The 17258-nt window shown below is 42.0% G+C and overlaps 1 protein-coding gene across 1 annotated transcript in view; it reads right to left on the bottom strand.

Moving 5' to 3' along the window:
* The window catches only part of nbas (NBAS subunit of NRZ tethering complex), a 287616-nt gene that overhangs the window by 183926 nt on the left and 86432 nt on the right, over window positions 1–17258 (bottom strand). The window contains exons 24-29 of the mRNA XM_088324534.1: window positions 16980–17165; window positions 10786–10959; window positions 9799–9932; window positions 6441–6503; window positions 934–1056; window positions 643–745 (exon numbers count right to left, since the gene is read on the bottom strand). Of these exons, the coding sequence (XP_088180660.1) occupies window positions 643–745; window positions 934–1056; window positions 6441–6503; window positions 9799–9932; window positions 10786–10959; window positions 16980–17165 (783 nt within the window). The remainder of the gene's footprint in view (window positions 1–642; window positions 746–933; window positions 1057–6440; window positions 6504–9798; window positions 9933–10785; window positions 10960–16979; window positions 17166–17258) is intronic.

Here is a 17258-nt window from a genome sequence, read left to right as displayed (position 1 = left end):
TGGCAAAGAAAAACAAAGTAAAATAAATAAATTGATGAAAAGACGCAACAGAAAGACAAAAACAAAGAAGAGACAAAACAAAGAAAAAAGAGACAAAGGAGAGACAAAGAAAGAACGACCAAGAAAAGAAAGAACGCCAAAGAAAGGAGATAAAGACGGACAGAAAGACGGAGAGAAAGAATGACAGAAAGAAAAACAAAGGGAAAAAAAAGGACAGAACGACAGAAAGAAAATTGAAAAAGCAAAAATGTTGCGGTTGCATTCATTCATTCATTCATGAATCTTCTGGGGCTGAGGTTTTGGCTTGACTCCGAACCACTTATCCATTTTTCTTGAGTTCTCTGTGCGTCTACTTTGGAAAATGATATGCAAATGCACTTATGATGCTCCCCCCTATAATGCTCGGGAAAGTTCGGAAGCCCGAAGCTATTCGATGCAGGCTTCTGATTGGCTGCCGAGTATGAAATTTACCAAAATTCCGAAATTTCCAAACCGAATGAAGACTTCGAAATCGGAATAAAGCAAACCTTGATTTTTTTTTCCCTTGAAAAAGTTGTCGGCCACCCAGGCGGAGACATTTTGTAAGCCCGACATAAAAGATGTACACCCTGACGCTGCTGAACGTATGTTATTGTAATGTACCTGATGGCACGTCTCTGCTTTCAAGCAAGTGTAGACGTTCTGCTGCATGTCCAGCAGGTCCTGCAACAGACCTCGCCACACTGTCTCACTCACTGCAGGCTTCCTGCAACCAAACACAGGAGGACAAACACAACTTGGACACTAAAAACATCCAAAGGGACCTGATATCCTGAAATTAATCTTGCGAGTGGAGTAGTAAACATTTCCTCTGTTATTGTGCAAAATCTTATACTGGGGTTTCATCCTCAACGCATACGAACAAATTGTGTTGTATTCAAGTATGCTTCATACTTGCGTCCGGTGTGGCGACACAGCTTGACCATGAGCTGGTGGGCTTCGTCCAGGCTGTTCTGACTGTTCCTCACGTATGAGATGGGTTTCTGCAGGCCATGCTTTTCCAGAACTTCGGCCACGCTGAAAGCACACATTACAATATCAGATTCAGATTTACTTTATTGTCATTTGTGTACACGTGTATACAGAACGAAATGTCGATACATCTGACCCGCAGTTTCCTTGAGCGTCACCCGGGATAGATAAGATTAACCATGTCTTCGTCAGAATTTTAGCGCAGCAGTTCGTCATATCGCGGTTCGATGCCACCTCCAGTTGTTAAATGGTCCAGTTTATTGTCCAGAGAGCGAACGTTGGAGAGGAAAATGGATGGGAGAGGGGTTTTGCAGGGTTTAGCCTTTAGCCTAGCTGTTAGCCCGGGCCGACAACCTCGCTTCCTCGTCCGGCGGTCACGCCGCTATCTTGCATATTAATATGCAAAGACTTCAGGTAAAACAAGCTGATGGGTTCATTCTGTGTTTATTTGTTTGCACCTTTGTGCTGCAAAAAGTCCAGTTAGAAACTAGGACTTTTTGCAGCGTGCTAGCAGGTTCACAAGCAAAAACAATTCCTTGAAACTGTATACCGAGCAGAAATTGATTCACTTTCCACCTGGTGTCATGAGAGTAATCCGTTATTTAATGTAGGTAAAACTAAGGAGATGATAATAGATTGCCACTGTCAATTATTGGTAGTGAGGTCGAACTGGTCCTTTCATTCAAGTTTCTAGGTACTTACTTGTCAGCTGACCTCACATGGACTGTCAATGCTATTGATATTCTAAAGTCAGCCAGACAAAGGCTCTACTTCCTTCCTCAACTCAAATCATTCGGAGTCCGTCAATCCATTCGGGTCAATTTTTATCGTGCCATCATTGAATCCGTTTTAACTAGGTCAATCACAGTTTGGTTGCGTCAATCAGAAAGAATTGTCAAAGATGGAATCAGTAGTGAGGACGGCAGAGGAAATAATAGGTACTGGCCTCCCGTCCCTGCAAACTATCTACATTGATCGAACTAGAAAACAGACACTAAAAATTATAGACGATCCCAGTCACCCTGCTCGCAGGTACTTTGATTACCTGCCGTCAGGTCGCCGTCTTCGCTCCATTGCGAGCAAGACTTCCCGTCTTAAAAAGAGGTTTTATCCTTCCGCTATCCGTATGTTCAACGGGAATTGATTTAGGTTATTATGTACAGTGGAACCTCGGTTTTCGAACGCCTCTCAACGCCGACCAAAAATTTTGAGAAATTCTTGCTTCGCTTTTCGTTCAAAAAATCGGAGTTCGAACGCCGGTACGCTAGGGTGCGATGCTGAGCGGCGTACGGGTGTAGATCGTGTAGATTGCCCCCACCCCTCGTGAAGAACCGTTATGACGTGCGGGCGCACTTCTTTTCGCTTTCGCTTTAGATATCGGTAAACGGAGTGTTTTAGCCCCTAATTATGCTTCCGAAGAAGGTCAGTGCAAGCAGCAAAGTTGCTACAGGTGAAAAAAGAAGGGTAGTGCGTACAACTATTGCATTTAAGAAAGAAATAATCGCAAAATATGAAGGAGGTGTGCGAGTTTCCGATCTTGCTATACATAGAGCATGGCTTCAGCTGAGCACCACAAAGGTAAGAAATCATAATTATTTTCTTTATCCTTTAACCGCTCACCAATTTTTGTGGAGACCCGGGTGCTAAATGACGTGTAAACGACCTGATTTATTTAGTTGTACACGTTCATGTTAACGGAATATTACGCTAACGCGAACGTACGATTAGCCTGGGTTAGCTTCATGTTTACGTTCATGGTAAGGAATCACGGTGTTGGAACGGATTAAAATGATTTTACATTACTTTTAATGGCAAAAACGATTTTCGGTGAGCAACCAAATCGGTTTTCGAACAGGGTTCTGGAACGGATTATGGTCGAGAACCGAGGTTCCACTGTATAATATTATTATGCCAACGGCGTTCCTCCGACCTATTCTACTCTAGTCTTGTTATTTACATATTCTTTCTTTTTAAACTATTCTATGTAATTACCTTGTATTATACACTACAAAAATGTTTTACTCTATCCTTCTTTTCTTTTAAATCTATTTTATCATTATTGAGTGTTCGCGTGTCAAATGATTTCTTGTATATATCATGTTTATGGTTTATACTGGCTGAATAAATAAAATAACTTTTTGAACATTGAATTATTTTTTTGGAAAAAAATATATAGGTAAAATAATGAATACAAATTCTTAAAAGATAAAGTGCAAAGTGATTCATCAACAGAACAGAAACATTTGGATAATTTATATGTATTCAATCATCAATTGTTTTTCTGAGCGGCTTATCCTCAACACAACAGTTCCACCCTACAAAGCAGACTTCTTCCCCTTATTTGCATTCCCCTCAGTCCGCCACCCTCTGCCCTCGCTGCGCTTCATCCTTATCCTCATTCTTCCCCATCACCACCGTGTGCCGAGGGGTTCACCCTGAGGGGAAGGGAGGAGGAGAAGGAGGAGGAGCAGCAGAAGAAGAAAAAAACGCGACATGGAGGTGATTTTAAACTGCGGCAGCGAAAAACGCCCCGGGCCGTTTGAACGCCACGGGACCGTTGCTGCTACTTTGATATCGTGTGCACGCACGCGCATGTGTGTGCGCTCGCTGTTCCGTTTTTTTTTTTTGTTCCGAGCGCTGTTCTACATCAGAGGCCCATTACGAGAGGAGGAAAGCGACAGTAACTACAAAGCGAACATCGCAGCTGTCCTCAGACACGATTGCAGCATGATTGCGATTGGTTTTACTTGGGAAACAAAGCCGAAATCAGCTTTTCCTGCTTTAGTCCTGAGAAATGCAAATCCAACTTATCTGTTCCAGAGCCCCCAAACTGGATCGGGGACAAAGTATAGTTTGAAGTTTGTTACTATAGGACAAGTGCAAAGGATATTTAATGGGATGCCAGTTCCTTATTTGGAGACATAGTTGTTCGGACTATTACATCATTGTCACTACAGGCCAATCATGTTGCTGTTCTCTGATTTCCACATCCTGTAACCCATGGGAAAGCAACCTTTTTGGTGTGTAGTGCCACTTTCAAATTTCCTAGTAAATTAGTGTGCCAGTGTGTTTTTTCAGTGTGTTTCATATCCAACAGAGCTGTAATTTAACACCAGTCCAAATATAAAACATGGATATACAGTGGAACCTCGGTTCTCGACCATAATCCGTTCCAGAACCCTGTTCGAAAACCGATTTGTTCGATCACCGAAATCATTTTTCCCATTAAAAATAATGTAAATCATTTTCATCCGTTCCAACAGCCTGAATGTTTACCTTGAATGTTTAACGTAAACATAAAGCTAACCCAGGCTAATCGTACGTCCGCGTTATCGTAATCTTCCGTATGAAAGATTACGCTAACATGAACGTGTAAAAATTAAAAAATCGGGTCGTTTACAAGTCATTTAGCACCCGGGTCTGCACAAAAAGTGGTGAGCGGTTCATTGGAAAGGGGGCTCCGTTCCAACACCCTGAATGTTGGGCTCCGTTCCAACACCCACATAAAGCTAACCCAGACTAATCGTACGTTCGCGTTATCGTAATCTTCCGTACGAAAGATTACGCTAACATGAACGTGTAAAAATAAAAAAAAAGGATAAAGAAAAAAATGATGAATAGGATTTCTTACTTTTGTGGTGGTCAGCAGAAGGCGAAGGTGGACGGTGGAGCTATTATTTTTTTCTTAAATGCAATAGTTGTACGCACTACTTTTCTTTTTTCACCTGTAGCAACTTTGCTGCTTGCACTGACTTTCTTCGGAGGCATAATAAGGGGCTAAAACACCCGTACGCTTTAGGAAGGGCTTTAGGAAGGGACGAAATTGTTAATCTGTAAGCTCCCCTCCCGGTCCTCCTTGCAAGTTCAAAACCCATTCTGAAATGAAATGATCTGCATTTCTATAGCGCTTTTCAAGTCAATGACTTCCCAAAGCGCTTTACAGTGTGCTTCACATTACCCAATAGCGGCCTTGTATTGCAGCCATGTAAGACGCTAACCTGCTTATTGGGGGGATTAGGGGTTCAGTGTCTTACCCAAGGACACTTCGACATGTAACACGGACGAGCCGGGATTCGAACTGGGATCCCTTGAGCTACAGCCGCCCAATATTAATGTCATCTCACCTCATATTGAGTGTCTTCCTAAGTTAGAACTTTATAGATAATGTAAAAAAAAGGTATATAACTTTTTTTTTTAAAACAAAACGTTCATGTGGCTTAAATTAAAAACTGATATCACAATTAGTCTTAAAATAGTCTAAAAAATAAGCCCCTCAAAATAAAGGAAAGTCTAGGTTAGCATTACATTGACCAATCGCAGCTTGCTCGAAAATCAAATTGGAATAGTTTTGTTTTTGTTTTTCAAGAACTCTTCTAGCGGCATATCTCAAATGATGGATCGGGACCCAAAAGTGGGTCGCTGACCCATTTTCAGTGGGTCACAGGCTTTTGCACCTTGGCAGAATATTGCTAAGAAAAAAAAAAGCACAGGCCTTATGTCAACGTCTTAAAAGATGGTGATAATACCCTGCAAATGCTAGTTGACACTCACACCATAAAAAAAAACAAGATAGTTTGTTCATACAATGTTGACCATGGCCAAACATAGACCGAGTAGGGAATATATTAAATATGGATTTTTTTGTACTCGAAGACAAAGTTTTTCAAGTGAAGCCAGTACCCAGAAAGATATTAAACTTTCCCAGGACAGAACGACATTGCATATCAATACCATCGTTTACAGGCAGTCAGGTTGGTAACCCCTGATTGAAGCCTGCAGAAATCAGCTGACTTGGCATTTTTTTGTTTTGCTGACTCAGCAGCTTTCCCATGTTACAAATAACCTACCAAAAAGGGAAATGCCACCCAAAATGGTTTTGTGTCTCAACACGGGTGATGCTCTAATGGCGCACATCATTCCATCATTTTAGGAGCAATAGTATAGTTTACCTGACTGCCCATTTTGCACATCTGGTTAGCTGCTCCTCTTGCACTCTTTGCACTACTGTATAATACTCATAGCTATAATTATTTAGTATATTATTAGTATTTCAATACTCCAACTCGATACAACATTTTATTTATACATTATATATCTGTACATTCAAAGAAACTGTGCGAGTCAGATGTATCGACATTTCGTTCTGTATACACGTGTACAAGAATGACAATAAAATATATCTGAATCTGGTCACTGGAAAATAGCCAGCGGGCCTTAAAAGGTCCCTGGGATGTAGTTTGGGCACCCTGTACTATGCACATTTCCTAACATTGTCAAACATAATTGCTTTTGAATTGTTGAGAAGCTTTTTAACATATCTTTTCACAAAATTTCAACCTGAGAATTGAAAATGATGCTTTGTTACTAATTGCACGCCCCAAAAACAAATTCAAATTGTATAAAGAACTACAAACGTGAGCTTCCGTTACCTCAAGTGCTTCTCAAGTTTGTCCACCCGGTCGTGCAGAGATGGCGTGACGTCTGTTTCTGGCCTTGAAACATAAAAAAACAGCATTTACAAAAAAGGGTCATTTTTTTAGTGTATGTTAATCTTTGTTTCATTTTCAAATGCAAATATGATGTATATTCTGGTCAACGGTACAAAACAATATCATACTTTTACTTCCTTCTTTAAAATATAAGGTCACAATTACTAACTTTTTAAAATAAAAAGTTGAAAACATTCTAATAGGATTATATAATTTACTTCAAATTAATATGAGTGAAATGCACACGATGGAATGATGCAAAAACATAGCTCAGGTTCGTCCACATTTTTCATGGCCAAATTCAAGCCCTTTAAAAGCCTTCAAAGCCTAAAATTCAATTTCTACAGTACCATTAAAAGAAAAAATCTGGGGCGAATCATGTATTTTGGAGATCCACACATATCTGCGAATTACACAGGGTTGGGTAGGGTTACTTTAACTTGATTACTTTCAGTTACTTTTGGATTACTCCAAAACCAAATATGCTAATAAAAGACCAAAGAAAGTAAATATGAATAAAATGACTCCATTTTGTGCAGGCTTGGGGAGTAACGGAATACATGGAACGGCAAAAATGATGTTGGCAAGCTGTTTGGATTTCTCTTTATTTTGTTTCTGTCGCATTTGATGTTCGTTTTGCCGGAGATCAAAGCCAGGAGAGAAAGCTTACCTCGTGTTGTGAGTCATCATTTTATTCATATTTAGTTTATTTTGTCTTTTATTAGCATATTCGGTATTGGAGTAATCCAAAAGTCATTGAAAGTAATCCAGTTAAAGTAACCCTACCCAACCCTGGATTTACATAAGTGATTTTTAATCTTGCGTGTGCATTTAACAAGACATACGATTTTTGTGGATCTGAACAATATGTTTGAGACAATGCCATATAACCTAGTGCTAGCTGCAGTTAATCACAAGAGACAAAATGCAGTAACAAAGGGAAGCCATCAGAGAGGAGTGCCTGGGTCATTTTTAAGCAGACTAGTAAAATATGGCAACAATTTCAAGCATTTACATAAACCTCACACAAAATACAAGCACTTTTCGATCTTTGAAAACAAAAGAATACATTTCAAGCATCTTGAAGGACTCAAGCACCTGTACGGACCCTGATAATTGTATCATTTTCTGGTTTAAATTTGCAGTACAATTGCGATGGAACGTGCTTCTTGCAACATTTTTCGGATCTTTATTCGGGATCTTTAGCCTGCTGGAGACTTGTCTCAACCGAGAACTGTGGCCTGTTTTGCGCCTGCTACGAGGCCACCCTAAAAATAAAAAGCCCGGCCGACAATTCTGGGTCAGGACGCTGTCTTTCACCAGAGAGGTGATCTGGGACCAACTAGCCGAAGTGTGTGTGTGTGTGTATGTGCCACGCCATTTTTTTTTTTGTCTCAGATTTTTCCACACTACTCATTGCCCCTTCCAATCATCTTCAATCCTCATTTCCCTCGAGCATCTTGTAAGACTGCACTTGTGGAGCCCTTTTTACTTAATCCAATAACGTGATTTTTTGTCAAATAATACATGCAAGCCTGGTTGGTGTAGCTTAAGTGCTCAGTGAAAAAGAGAAAATCACAGCCACTTAGAAATTGTTATTGTTTGAAATAGTGCTGTCATAACCAATGTTCCCTCTAAGCTGCCCGCACATTCTCAGCGCACATGAAAATCTATATAGCGCAATGTTCCCCCTAAGCTGCGTGTGTGCGCCATTGCGCACTACCCAGAGCTTTTCCGCGCACAAGAAAATCGAGCCGGCTCGCAAAAATCAGGGCTCCAAATTGCTAATTAAGAAGCCAATTAAGTCAAAGTTACAGTGCATGAAGGTAAAAATACAAGGGTTCCCCTGACTTTGTGTTCTAAATGCTGTATTTGGAAGTCAACGTTGAAGTAGAACGAAGTTGAGTAAAGTCAGTAGAGTTTTTCGAGAACCGGCTTCTTCGGCTCGGCTCACTAAAAGGGTCCTAAACGGCTCTTCAGGTTGTTTTTGCTTCTTTCATCCCAAATATTATGTAAAATTATGCACAAAATAGCTTAAAGGAAGGGGTAATAGAACAAAAAAGAAAAAAATACCATAAAGAAAAAGTAGTGAAAAGCTGAGAAAAAAAGAAACAAAAAGAAGAAAAAAAAGGAGGAACATTTCAGAAAAGCCAGAAAAAAAGGAAAGAAAGAAAAAGAACACAAAAAAGTAACAGCTAGGAAAAAATAAACACAATCGGATTTTTTTAAGGAATTAAAAAAAATGAAAAACAGGGAATAAGAAGAAAAAGTTTGTGTTGCATTCAAATAATTTCCAATTATACCAAAATGAAAAAGTAGTGAAAAGCTAAGAAAAAAGGAAGAGAAAAAATAAGGAAAAATTCAGAAAAAAGCCAGAAAAAAAGAAAAGAAACAAAGGAAAAAATAGACAACAAAAAGAAAAAAGAAACAGCTAGGAAAAAATAAACACAATAAGATTTTTCAAAAGGAATTAAAAAAAAAAATGAAAAAAAAAACAGGGAAAAAGAAGAAAAAGTTTCAATTCAAATAATTTCCATGATACCAAGTCAATCTTGTTGCCAACATTGTACTTCCACTAAAAAATGTGATACAGTTTTGTATCGTGCAACCGACTCAATAAGCCCCCAAAAATGTTAGTATTATGCGACAAAAGATATCAGGAAAAAAAAGAAATGGAAATCTTGTGAAAGAATTGTAAAAACAAAGGACGTTTTTAGGCCCTGCAACCTTTGCAATCGTACATGAGTCAATTCATTCAAAAGCGAAAACTAATTTTGCATTGCCGAAAACTCAGCAAAATGTAACTTGATGTCAAGTTTTGGACATGTTTGATAATGACTTATTTGCCACACTTGGGATTGCTGTTGCTCACTGTTGTTTGAAGCGTTGCTCACCCACTTTGTGTGAACGCTCTGACCCGCGCAAAATTACAGGGAACATTGGTCATAACCAGTATATCGCCAAAAGCATATTCTAAATAGGATCCTGAATCAAATCCTTATTATCAAGCTAATTTCAAGCTGAATAATGAGACTCTTATTTTTATCTGGTTCAACAAAGGCAACAGCTTCCCAGGAGTAATTCTATTTTCATATTAAGGTGAACACAGCGGGGTTGATCGAAGTCCCTTTAACTACTCAGGCTCGCTGTGATCTGATGTTTTTTTGTGATAGTTGCCTCTCTTAAAATACATGCAGTCTCAAGGAGGAGCATAAATGGAATGAGAGCAGGGCACAGATTGGTGTCCCGATGACTCCTCAGAGTCCCAGGAGAGAAAAAAAGTGGGCCATCTTTTTACCCAAAGCCCCTCTGAGGCAGACACTCCAAGATGTCATAGCAGAGACTGAGCTGGTCGTCCCTCTCGCTGCTGTAGATGCAATCCAGGGCAACATCCATCAGCTGGTCAGGGTCTCCTATCACCTTCTGTGGACACTGGAAGAGGGAAATATATGAATTCATGAAAATAGAAATGCATTGTATTTATTGTCATTCATAACAACTTAGTAAACATTAATTTTCGTGAGATTAGACATGACACTTTAGGAAAAACACGTAGACATGAAATAGACAAAAAGGATAATAACATGTCAGACAAATCAGATAAAATAATGTCATGATAGACAGTTGAAAGTATTTCGAGCCAGCTCACAAAAATGAGAACAAAACGAAAAAAGTAACAGCTAGGAAAAAATAAAAAATAAAAGGAATTAAAAAAAATAGAAAAAAAACAGGGGAAAAAGAAGAAAAAGTTTGTGTTGTCAAATAATTTCCAATGATACCAAGTCAATCTTGTTGCCAACATTGTACTTCCACTAAAAAATATTATTAAATACAATTGTGTATCGTGCAACCGACTCAATAAGCCCCCCAAAATGTTAGTATTATGCGACAAAAGATACCAGGATAAAAGAATGGAAATCTTGTGAAAGAATTGTTGTAAAAACAAATGACGTACAACCTTTGCAATGATATATTAGTCAATTCATTCAAAAGTGAAAAATGTTTTTGCATTGCCGGAAATGTAATGTGATGATGAAGTTTTGGACATGTTTGCTAATGATTTAGTTGCCACACTTGGGATTGCTGTTGCTCACTGTTGTTTCAAGCGTTGCTCACCCACTTTGTGTGAACGCTCAGACCCGTGGCAAATTACAGGGAACATTGGCTACAACTGTTATCAAGAATAATTCAATAACCCTGGCTCATTCCTAATTCTGATAAGCAATAACTTGCAAATATTTGAAAATATCAACAGTGCAAAAATAAAAAATTGAGTAGCTCTCACGTCAGGTTTGGAATGCTGGAAGATGATGAGTGGATAGGAGAGGTCGCCGGCGGCCAGTCCAACAAGGAAGTCCGTCAGCAGACGCTTAGCGGCGCCATCTTGCTGTCGTTCACAGCGATGCAGGAAGGGCACCATCCACTGGAAGGAATCTTTCACGTAGTGCTCACTGCTAGACTGCGGACGACAAGGTATATACTGTAAATTCCGCACACTTGAAAAGCAGCATGCTCAGATTTAAGAACATAACTAAAATATGTTTTTGTACAAGCCTGGATTTTAGGTCGCAAACATGAAAATGGATTAATTCACGTCCATTTCCAACATAAAAAAAATAATCAGCAGGAAACCGTCTCGTAGAGTTGCATGATTAGTCGCATGATCTAAACATTTACCATTCCTTGCACATGGGACTAAGTGTAAAAGACAAGTTTTGCTACTACTACATATCCATTCATCCATTATATGGACCGCTTATCCTCAGTGGGGTCACGGGGCTGCTGGAGCCCATCCCAGCTATCTTTGGGTAGTGGGCAGGGGACACCCTGGACTGGTTGCCAGCCAATCGCAGGGCACACAGGGACAGACGATTCGCTCGCTCATTCACATCTAGGGAGATTTCGGTTGAGCCAATCAACCTGACATGCATGCTTTTGGAATGTGGGAGGAAACCAGAGTGCCCAGAGTAAACCCACGCAAGCACAGGGAGGACATGCAAACTTCACACAGGAAGGCCGGTAGCTGGATTTGAACCCATAACCTCAGAACTATGCCGCAGACATGCTAACCACTCAGCTGCAGTGCCGCCTAGTACTACATAAATAAATCAATTGGGGCTTCAATACAGTACATTGAGTTTTATTTTGAGAATGTTTCTGTCACACTCCTGCCGAAATGTTAAAGCCAATTTAATCAATATTGAGTGCTGCCCTAGTTGATTGTGATTGACAGCAAATGAGTCTCTTAATCGCAGCACAATGTGTTACTTTTCAGTGCTAGACATTGCGCCGCTGAAGATTTCGATCTTACACCTACTGAAGGACGTCAAAGTCATCCCGCAGTATGCCCATGCTTCATTGAATTTCTTTATTTTGACCTTCAGAGCCCTTGGCAGAAATGACATCGCCCTCATGATGCTTTGTTCCATTTTGTCCCTCCTGACTTTCAAATGCATTTTTTAAGCACCAAATGCATGCGCGAGGGAACGGGTCAAGTCGAGTCATGTTTATTTGTATAGGCCTTAATCACAAAGAGTCTCAAAGGGCTGCACAGATAACAGATTAATGCAAACCACCGACTATTATGACACCAGTGATAAATTCATAGGACCGTAGTTACATTTGTAACTTTGTTCTTAATGAAACAGTCGGATTGCTTTGGTCTGCACCACTTTCAAGACAGCTGAAATGACCCACCAGGGCCGTGTCGCTCTGAAATCTGCCTGCAAGACCTGGCACGCATATAGAGGTGCCGCTGACACCACAACCCCCAACCAAGTTTGGCACAAAGAGCCAACATTTTTAACCGTGAGAGTCAAAGAGCCACACCACGCACTGACCGGCAGTAGACGTAACCTATGCAGATGATTGGCAGTCAATTATGTGTCCAGAGCAGCATAAAAACAAACAAATCTGCCAAATTATTTTCAAAATATTATTTATTATTAACTCTGATGGAGGTCACTGGCGGCCAGTCCAAATAGGAAGTCTGTCAGCAGACTCATTTTAACTCGGGGGCCAGATGATAGAACAGACATTCTCTTGGGGGCCAGACTAGTAGATTAGACATAAATAGAGGGAGAGAGAGAGAGAGAGAGAGAAAGAAAGAAGCAAGAGCAATAGAGATAGCAAAAAAGCAAAAAAAGACAGAGTGAGCGAGAGAGAGAGAGAGAGAGTGGGAGAAAAGGGGTGGAAGAGACAGAGACAGAGAGAGCATGAGAAACAAGAGATAAAAAGTCATTAGAGAGGGGGAAAAGAAAGGGAGAGGAAGAAAGAAAAGCAAAGAGAAATAGAAAGACAGAAGGAGAGAAAAGAAAGCGCAAAGGGTAGGAGAAAGAAAGAGAAAAGAGAGAAAAGGAAAAGCGGAAGTTAAAGCAAAAGAAGTAAAAAAGACAGAGAGCGAAAGAGACAAAGAGCAACAAAAGAAGAGAAAAAGGAGACACAGAGAATGAAAGAGACAAAGAGCAACAAAGGAAGAGAAAAAGAGAGACAGAGAGCAAGAGCGACAGAGACAGAGAGTGGGAGAAAAGGGGTGAGAGAGAGAGAGAGAGACAAAGAGACAGAGAGACAGAGACAGAGAGAGAGACAGAGAGAGAAAGCGAGAGCGAGAGCAAGAGAGAAATAGAAGTACAGTGTCTTTAGAGAAAAAGGAGACACAGAGAATGAAAGAGACAAAGAGCAACAAAGGAAGAGAAAAAGAGAGACAGAGAGCAAGAGCAACAGAGACAGAGTGGGAGAAAAGGGGTGAGAGAGAGACAGAGACAGAGAGACAAATAGACAGAGAGACAGAGACAGAGAGACAGAGAGAGAGACAGAGAGACAGAGAGACAGAGAGACAGAGAGACAGAGAGAGAGAAATAGAAGTACAGTGTCTTTGTGTGAGGCACCTGGCTTTGGCAACATCAAGTTGACATTTTTCAACCTGCAGCTTGTTTTTCTCTTGCACTTGAGGGTTGTCTGGCGGGCCGGATTCAATCCCTTAGCGGGCCTGATCTGTTTGACACCTGTGCCTTACTTGGTTTTCTGTTAGGAGTCGGCCGTACACAACTACTGAGATACTTGACTGCTTTGTGATAAAGAAGGACATCAGATGCGGGCAAAGGAGGTAATTTAATTTAAAAGCAAAGGAGTGAGCGAGCGAGTCCCATCGGGGCAGTCAAAAGGTTGTTGTCGGGGCAGTAAAGCCCGCATGACTGAGCTTACCGTCGGCCGTCCTCGGGGCTTCGGGAAGCAAGCAACGCATTAGCGACCGTTGGCCTCATATAACACACTCCGAGCACGGTGCGGTCGCTACGCTAGCCACAACCATCACCGCCGTTTTTTACGAGCGAGCGCAAATGAAAAGGGAAAACAAACACTCCGGAACAAACGACACTCAGGGCGGCCATGTTGAGATCGACTGAGCAGAAAAATCGGGAACTTGCTCAACTACCTCTCGGAGTTGTTACGACTAGGAACAGAATCAAACAGACACTGTAATATTTCACCGCAAGATGTTGTTGTAGGGTGTAGTGCACAGGTGTCAAACTCATGGCTCGGCGTACAATTATATCCGGCCCGTGAAATCTTTTTATATACAGTGGAACCTCGGTTTTTGAACGCCTCTCAGGTCGAACAAATCGGAGTCCGACCAAAAATTTCGAGAAATTCTTGCTTCGCTGTTCGGTCAAAAAATCGGGGTTCAAACGCCCGTAATGCGTGAGTGCGTACGTTCATGTTAGCGTTATCTTTCGTACGGAAGATTACAATAACGCAAACGTACGATTAGCCTGGGTTAGCTTTATGTTTACAGTAAACATTCAGGGTGTTGGAACGGAGCCCAACCTTCAGGGTGTTGGAACGGACCCCCCTTTCCAATAAAGCGCTAGCCACTTGTGGTGCTAAATGACTTGTAAACGACCTGATTTTTTTATTTTTACACGTTCATGTTAGCGTAATCTTTCGTACGGAAGATTACGATAACGCGAACGTACGATTAGCCTGGGTTAGCTTCATGTTTACGTCAATGGTAAGCATTCAGGGTGTTGGAACGGATTAAAACGATTTACATTATTTTTAATTGGAAAAATGATTCCGGCGATCGAACAAATCGGTTTTCGAACAGAATTCTGGAACGGATTATGGTCGAGAACGAAGTTCCACTGTACATCTACTATAATGGCCCAGGTCTATGAAACCCTAATAACTTTCAAATTATACTCTAAAACCCACAATGCTCGAGAAAATTATGTCAACTGACATTGCCGGTGGCAGCACGGCGGCGCAGTGGTTAGGCCGTGTGCGGCACAGTTCTGAGGTCATGGGTTCAACTCCAGCTACCAACCTTCCTATGCAGAGTTTGCATGTTCTCCCCATGCTTGCGTGGGTTTCTTCCGGGCACTCCGGTTGCCTCCCACATTCCAAAAACATGCATGTCAGGTTAATTGGCCGGTCCAAATTGTCCCTAGGTGTGAATGAGCGAGTGAATTGTCTGTCTCTGTGTGTCCTGCAACTGGCTGGCAACCAGTTCAGGGTTCCCCTCGCCACTGCCCGAAGATAGATGGCATGGGTTCCAGCACCCCCGTGACCCTACTGAGGATAAGCGGTGCAGATAATGGATGGATGATCAGTTTTGACTTTTTTTTTTTTACCAATTTCATAAAAATAATGTTTTCAACTACAAAAACAAAACTGCTAAATGCAATCGAAAAAGCATTTTAAAAATCCTGCTTTTGGTCTCATTTTAAAGCAAAAACCGCAAAAGGCTTTCTTTCAGTAGGCTTTGTTTAAAATTTTCTTTTTTAAATGATTGATTTTATGACAAATAATTGTACTTTCAATGTTACAAATACAGTAACCCTTTGTTATAAAGCTGTTCACCTTTCATTGTCCTGCTGTCTCTACAGATCTTCACATTCTTATTGGCTTAACAATCCCTAAAATACTCAGTAATAGTGAAAACATAAGAACATGTTTACAGGTTCAATTCTCAGCCTCCCTGGTAAGATCTATTCAGGGGTACTGGAGAGGAGGGTCCGCCAGGAGGTCGAATCTCGGATTCAGGAGGAACAGTGTGGTTTTCGTCCTGGCCGTGGAACACTGGACTAGCTCTACACACTCTGCAGGGTTTTGAGGGTGCATGGGAGATTGCCTGTCTACATGTGTTTTGTAGACTTGGAGAAGGCATTCGACCGTGTTCCTCAGGAGGCCCTGTGGGGGGTGCTTCGGGAGTATGGGGTACCGCACAGTCTTATCCGGGCTGTGCGGTCCCTGTATGCCCGGTGCCAGAGTCTGGTCCGCATTGCCGGCAGTAAGTCGGATTCGTTCCTGGTGAGGGTTGGACCCCGCCAGGGCTGCCCTTTGTCACCGATTCTGTTCATAACTTTTATGGACAGAATTTCTAGGCGCAGCCTTGGTGGGGATGGAGTCCGGTTTGGGGGCCTCAGCATTGCGTCACTGCTTTTTGCAGATGACGTGGTGCTGTTGGCTTCCTCAGGCCGTGATCTTCAGCTCTCGCTGAAGCGATTCGCAGCCGAGTGTGAAGCGGCCGGGATGAGGATCAGCACCTCTAAGTCCGAGAGCATGGTAGTCGGAAAAGGGTGGTATGCTCCCTCCGGGTCGGGGATGAGATCTTGCCCCAAGAGGAGGAGTTCAAGTATCTTGGGGTCTTGTTCACGAGTGAGGGTAGGATGGAACGGGAGATCGACAGACGGGTCGGTGCAGCGTCTGCCATCATTCGGACCCTGTACCGGTCCGTCGTGGTGTAGAGGGAGCTGAGCCGAAAGGCAAAGCTCTCGATCTACCGGTCCATCTACGTTCCTACCCTCACCTATGGTCATGAACATTGGGTTATGACTGAAAGAACACGATCCCGGATACAAGTGGCCGAAATGAGTTTCCTCCGTAGGGTGTCTGGGTTTTCCCTTAGAGATAAGGTGAGAAGCTCAGTCATCCGGGAGGGACTCTGTGTAGAGCCACTGCTCCTCCGCATTGAAAGGAGCCAGTTGAGGTGGCTCGGGCATCTGATAAGGATGCCTCCTGGACACCTCCCACAGGAGGTGTTCCGGGCATGTCCCACAGGCAGGAGGCCCTGAGGGCGACCCAGGACACGCTGGAGAGACTATGTCTCTCGGCTGGGCCTGGGAACGCCTCGGGATCCCGTCGGATGAGCTGGAGGAGGTGGCTGGGGATAGGGACGTCTGGGCTTCCCTTTTAAGGCTGCGACCCGACCCCAGATAAGCGGAAGATAATGGATGGATGTTTACAGGTCAAGTATACAGCACTTCATTCATTTAAACGAACACTCAGGTTTCTAAAAGGGTTTGTTCTTTGGTTTCAATGTATAAAATATTATTTAATTGTCTAATAACTGTAAAAAATAAAGGTGTCTACTCAATGGATTTTACCAATCATGTTTTTTTTTTTTAACCCTGCTGTAAACGAAGGATCAACATCACCAGTCATGTTTCTGAAATTCATTAAAGTTTGTATCCTCCTTACGTTACTCATGAGCAGGCGTAGCTTGTCGATGTCGGCGAGCTGCTGCAGGTCTTGCAGCGTCAGGTTGATCTCGCCTCGTGTCTCGTAGACTAGCGTCTCCAACGTCACCAAATCATCGCAGAGAAGCTCCAGCCCTGGCACGGCGCGCTCTGTCCCCAGCCGCACCAGCGAAAGTGCGCAATCCACCTGCGCCACAACTCGTAACAATTACATTCAGGATTTCTCATCATGGTCAAAAAACAGGCACTTAAAAGGTATTCCCAAAGACCATATTTTTTT

Source organism: Urocampus carinirostris, chromosome 20, assembly GCF_059441175.1.
Source record: "Urocampus carinirostris isolate Australia breed hairy pipefish chromosome 20, RoL_Ucar_1.0, whole genome shotgun sequence".
Lineage (NCBI taxonomy): Eukaryota > Metazoa > Chordata > Actinopteri > Syngnathiformes > Syngnathidae > Urocampus > Urocampus carinirostris.
This window is presented reverse-complemented; position numbering and strand designations above follow the sequence as displayed.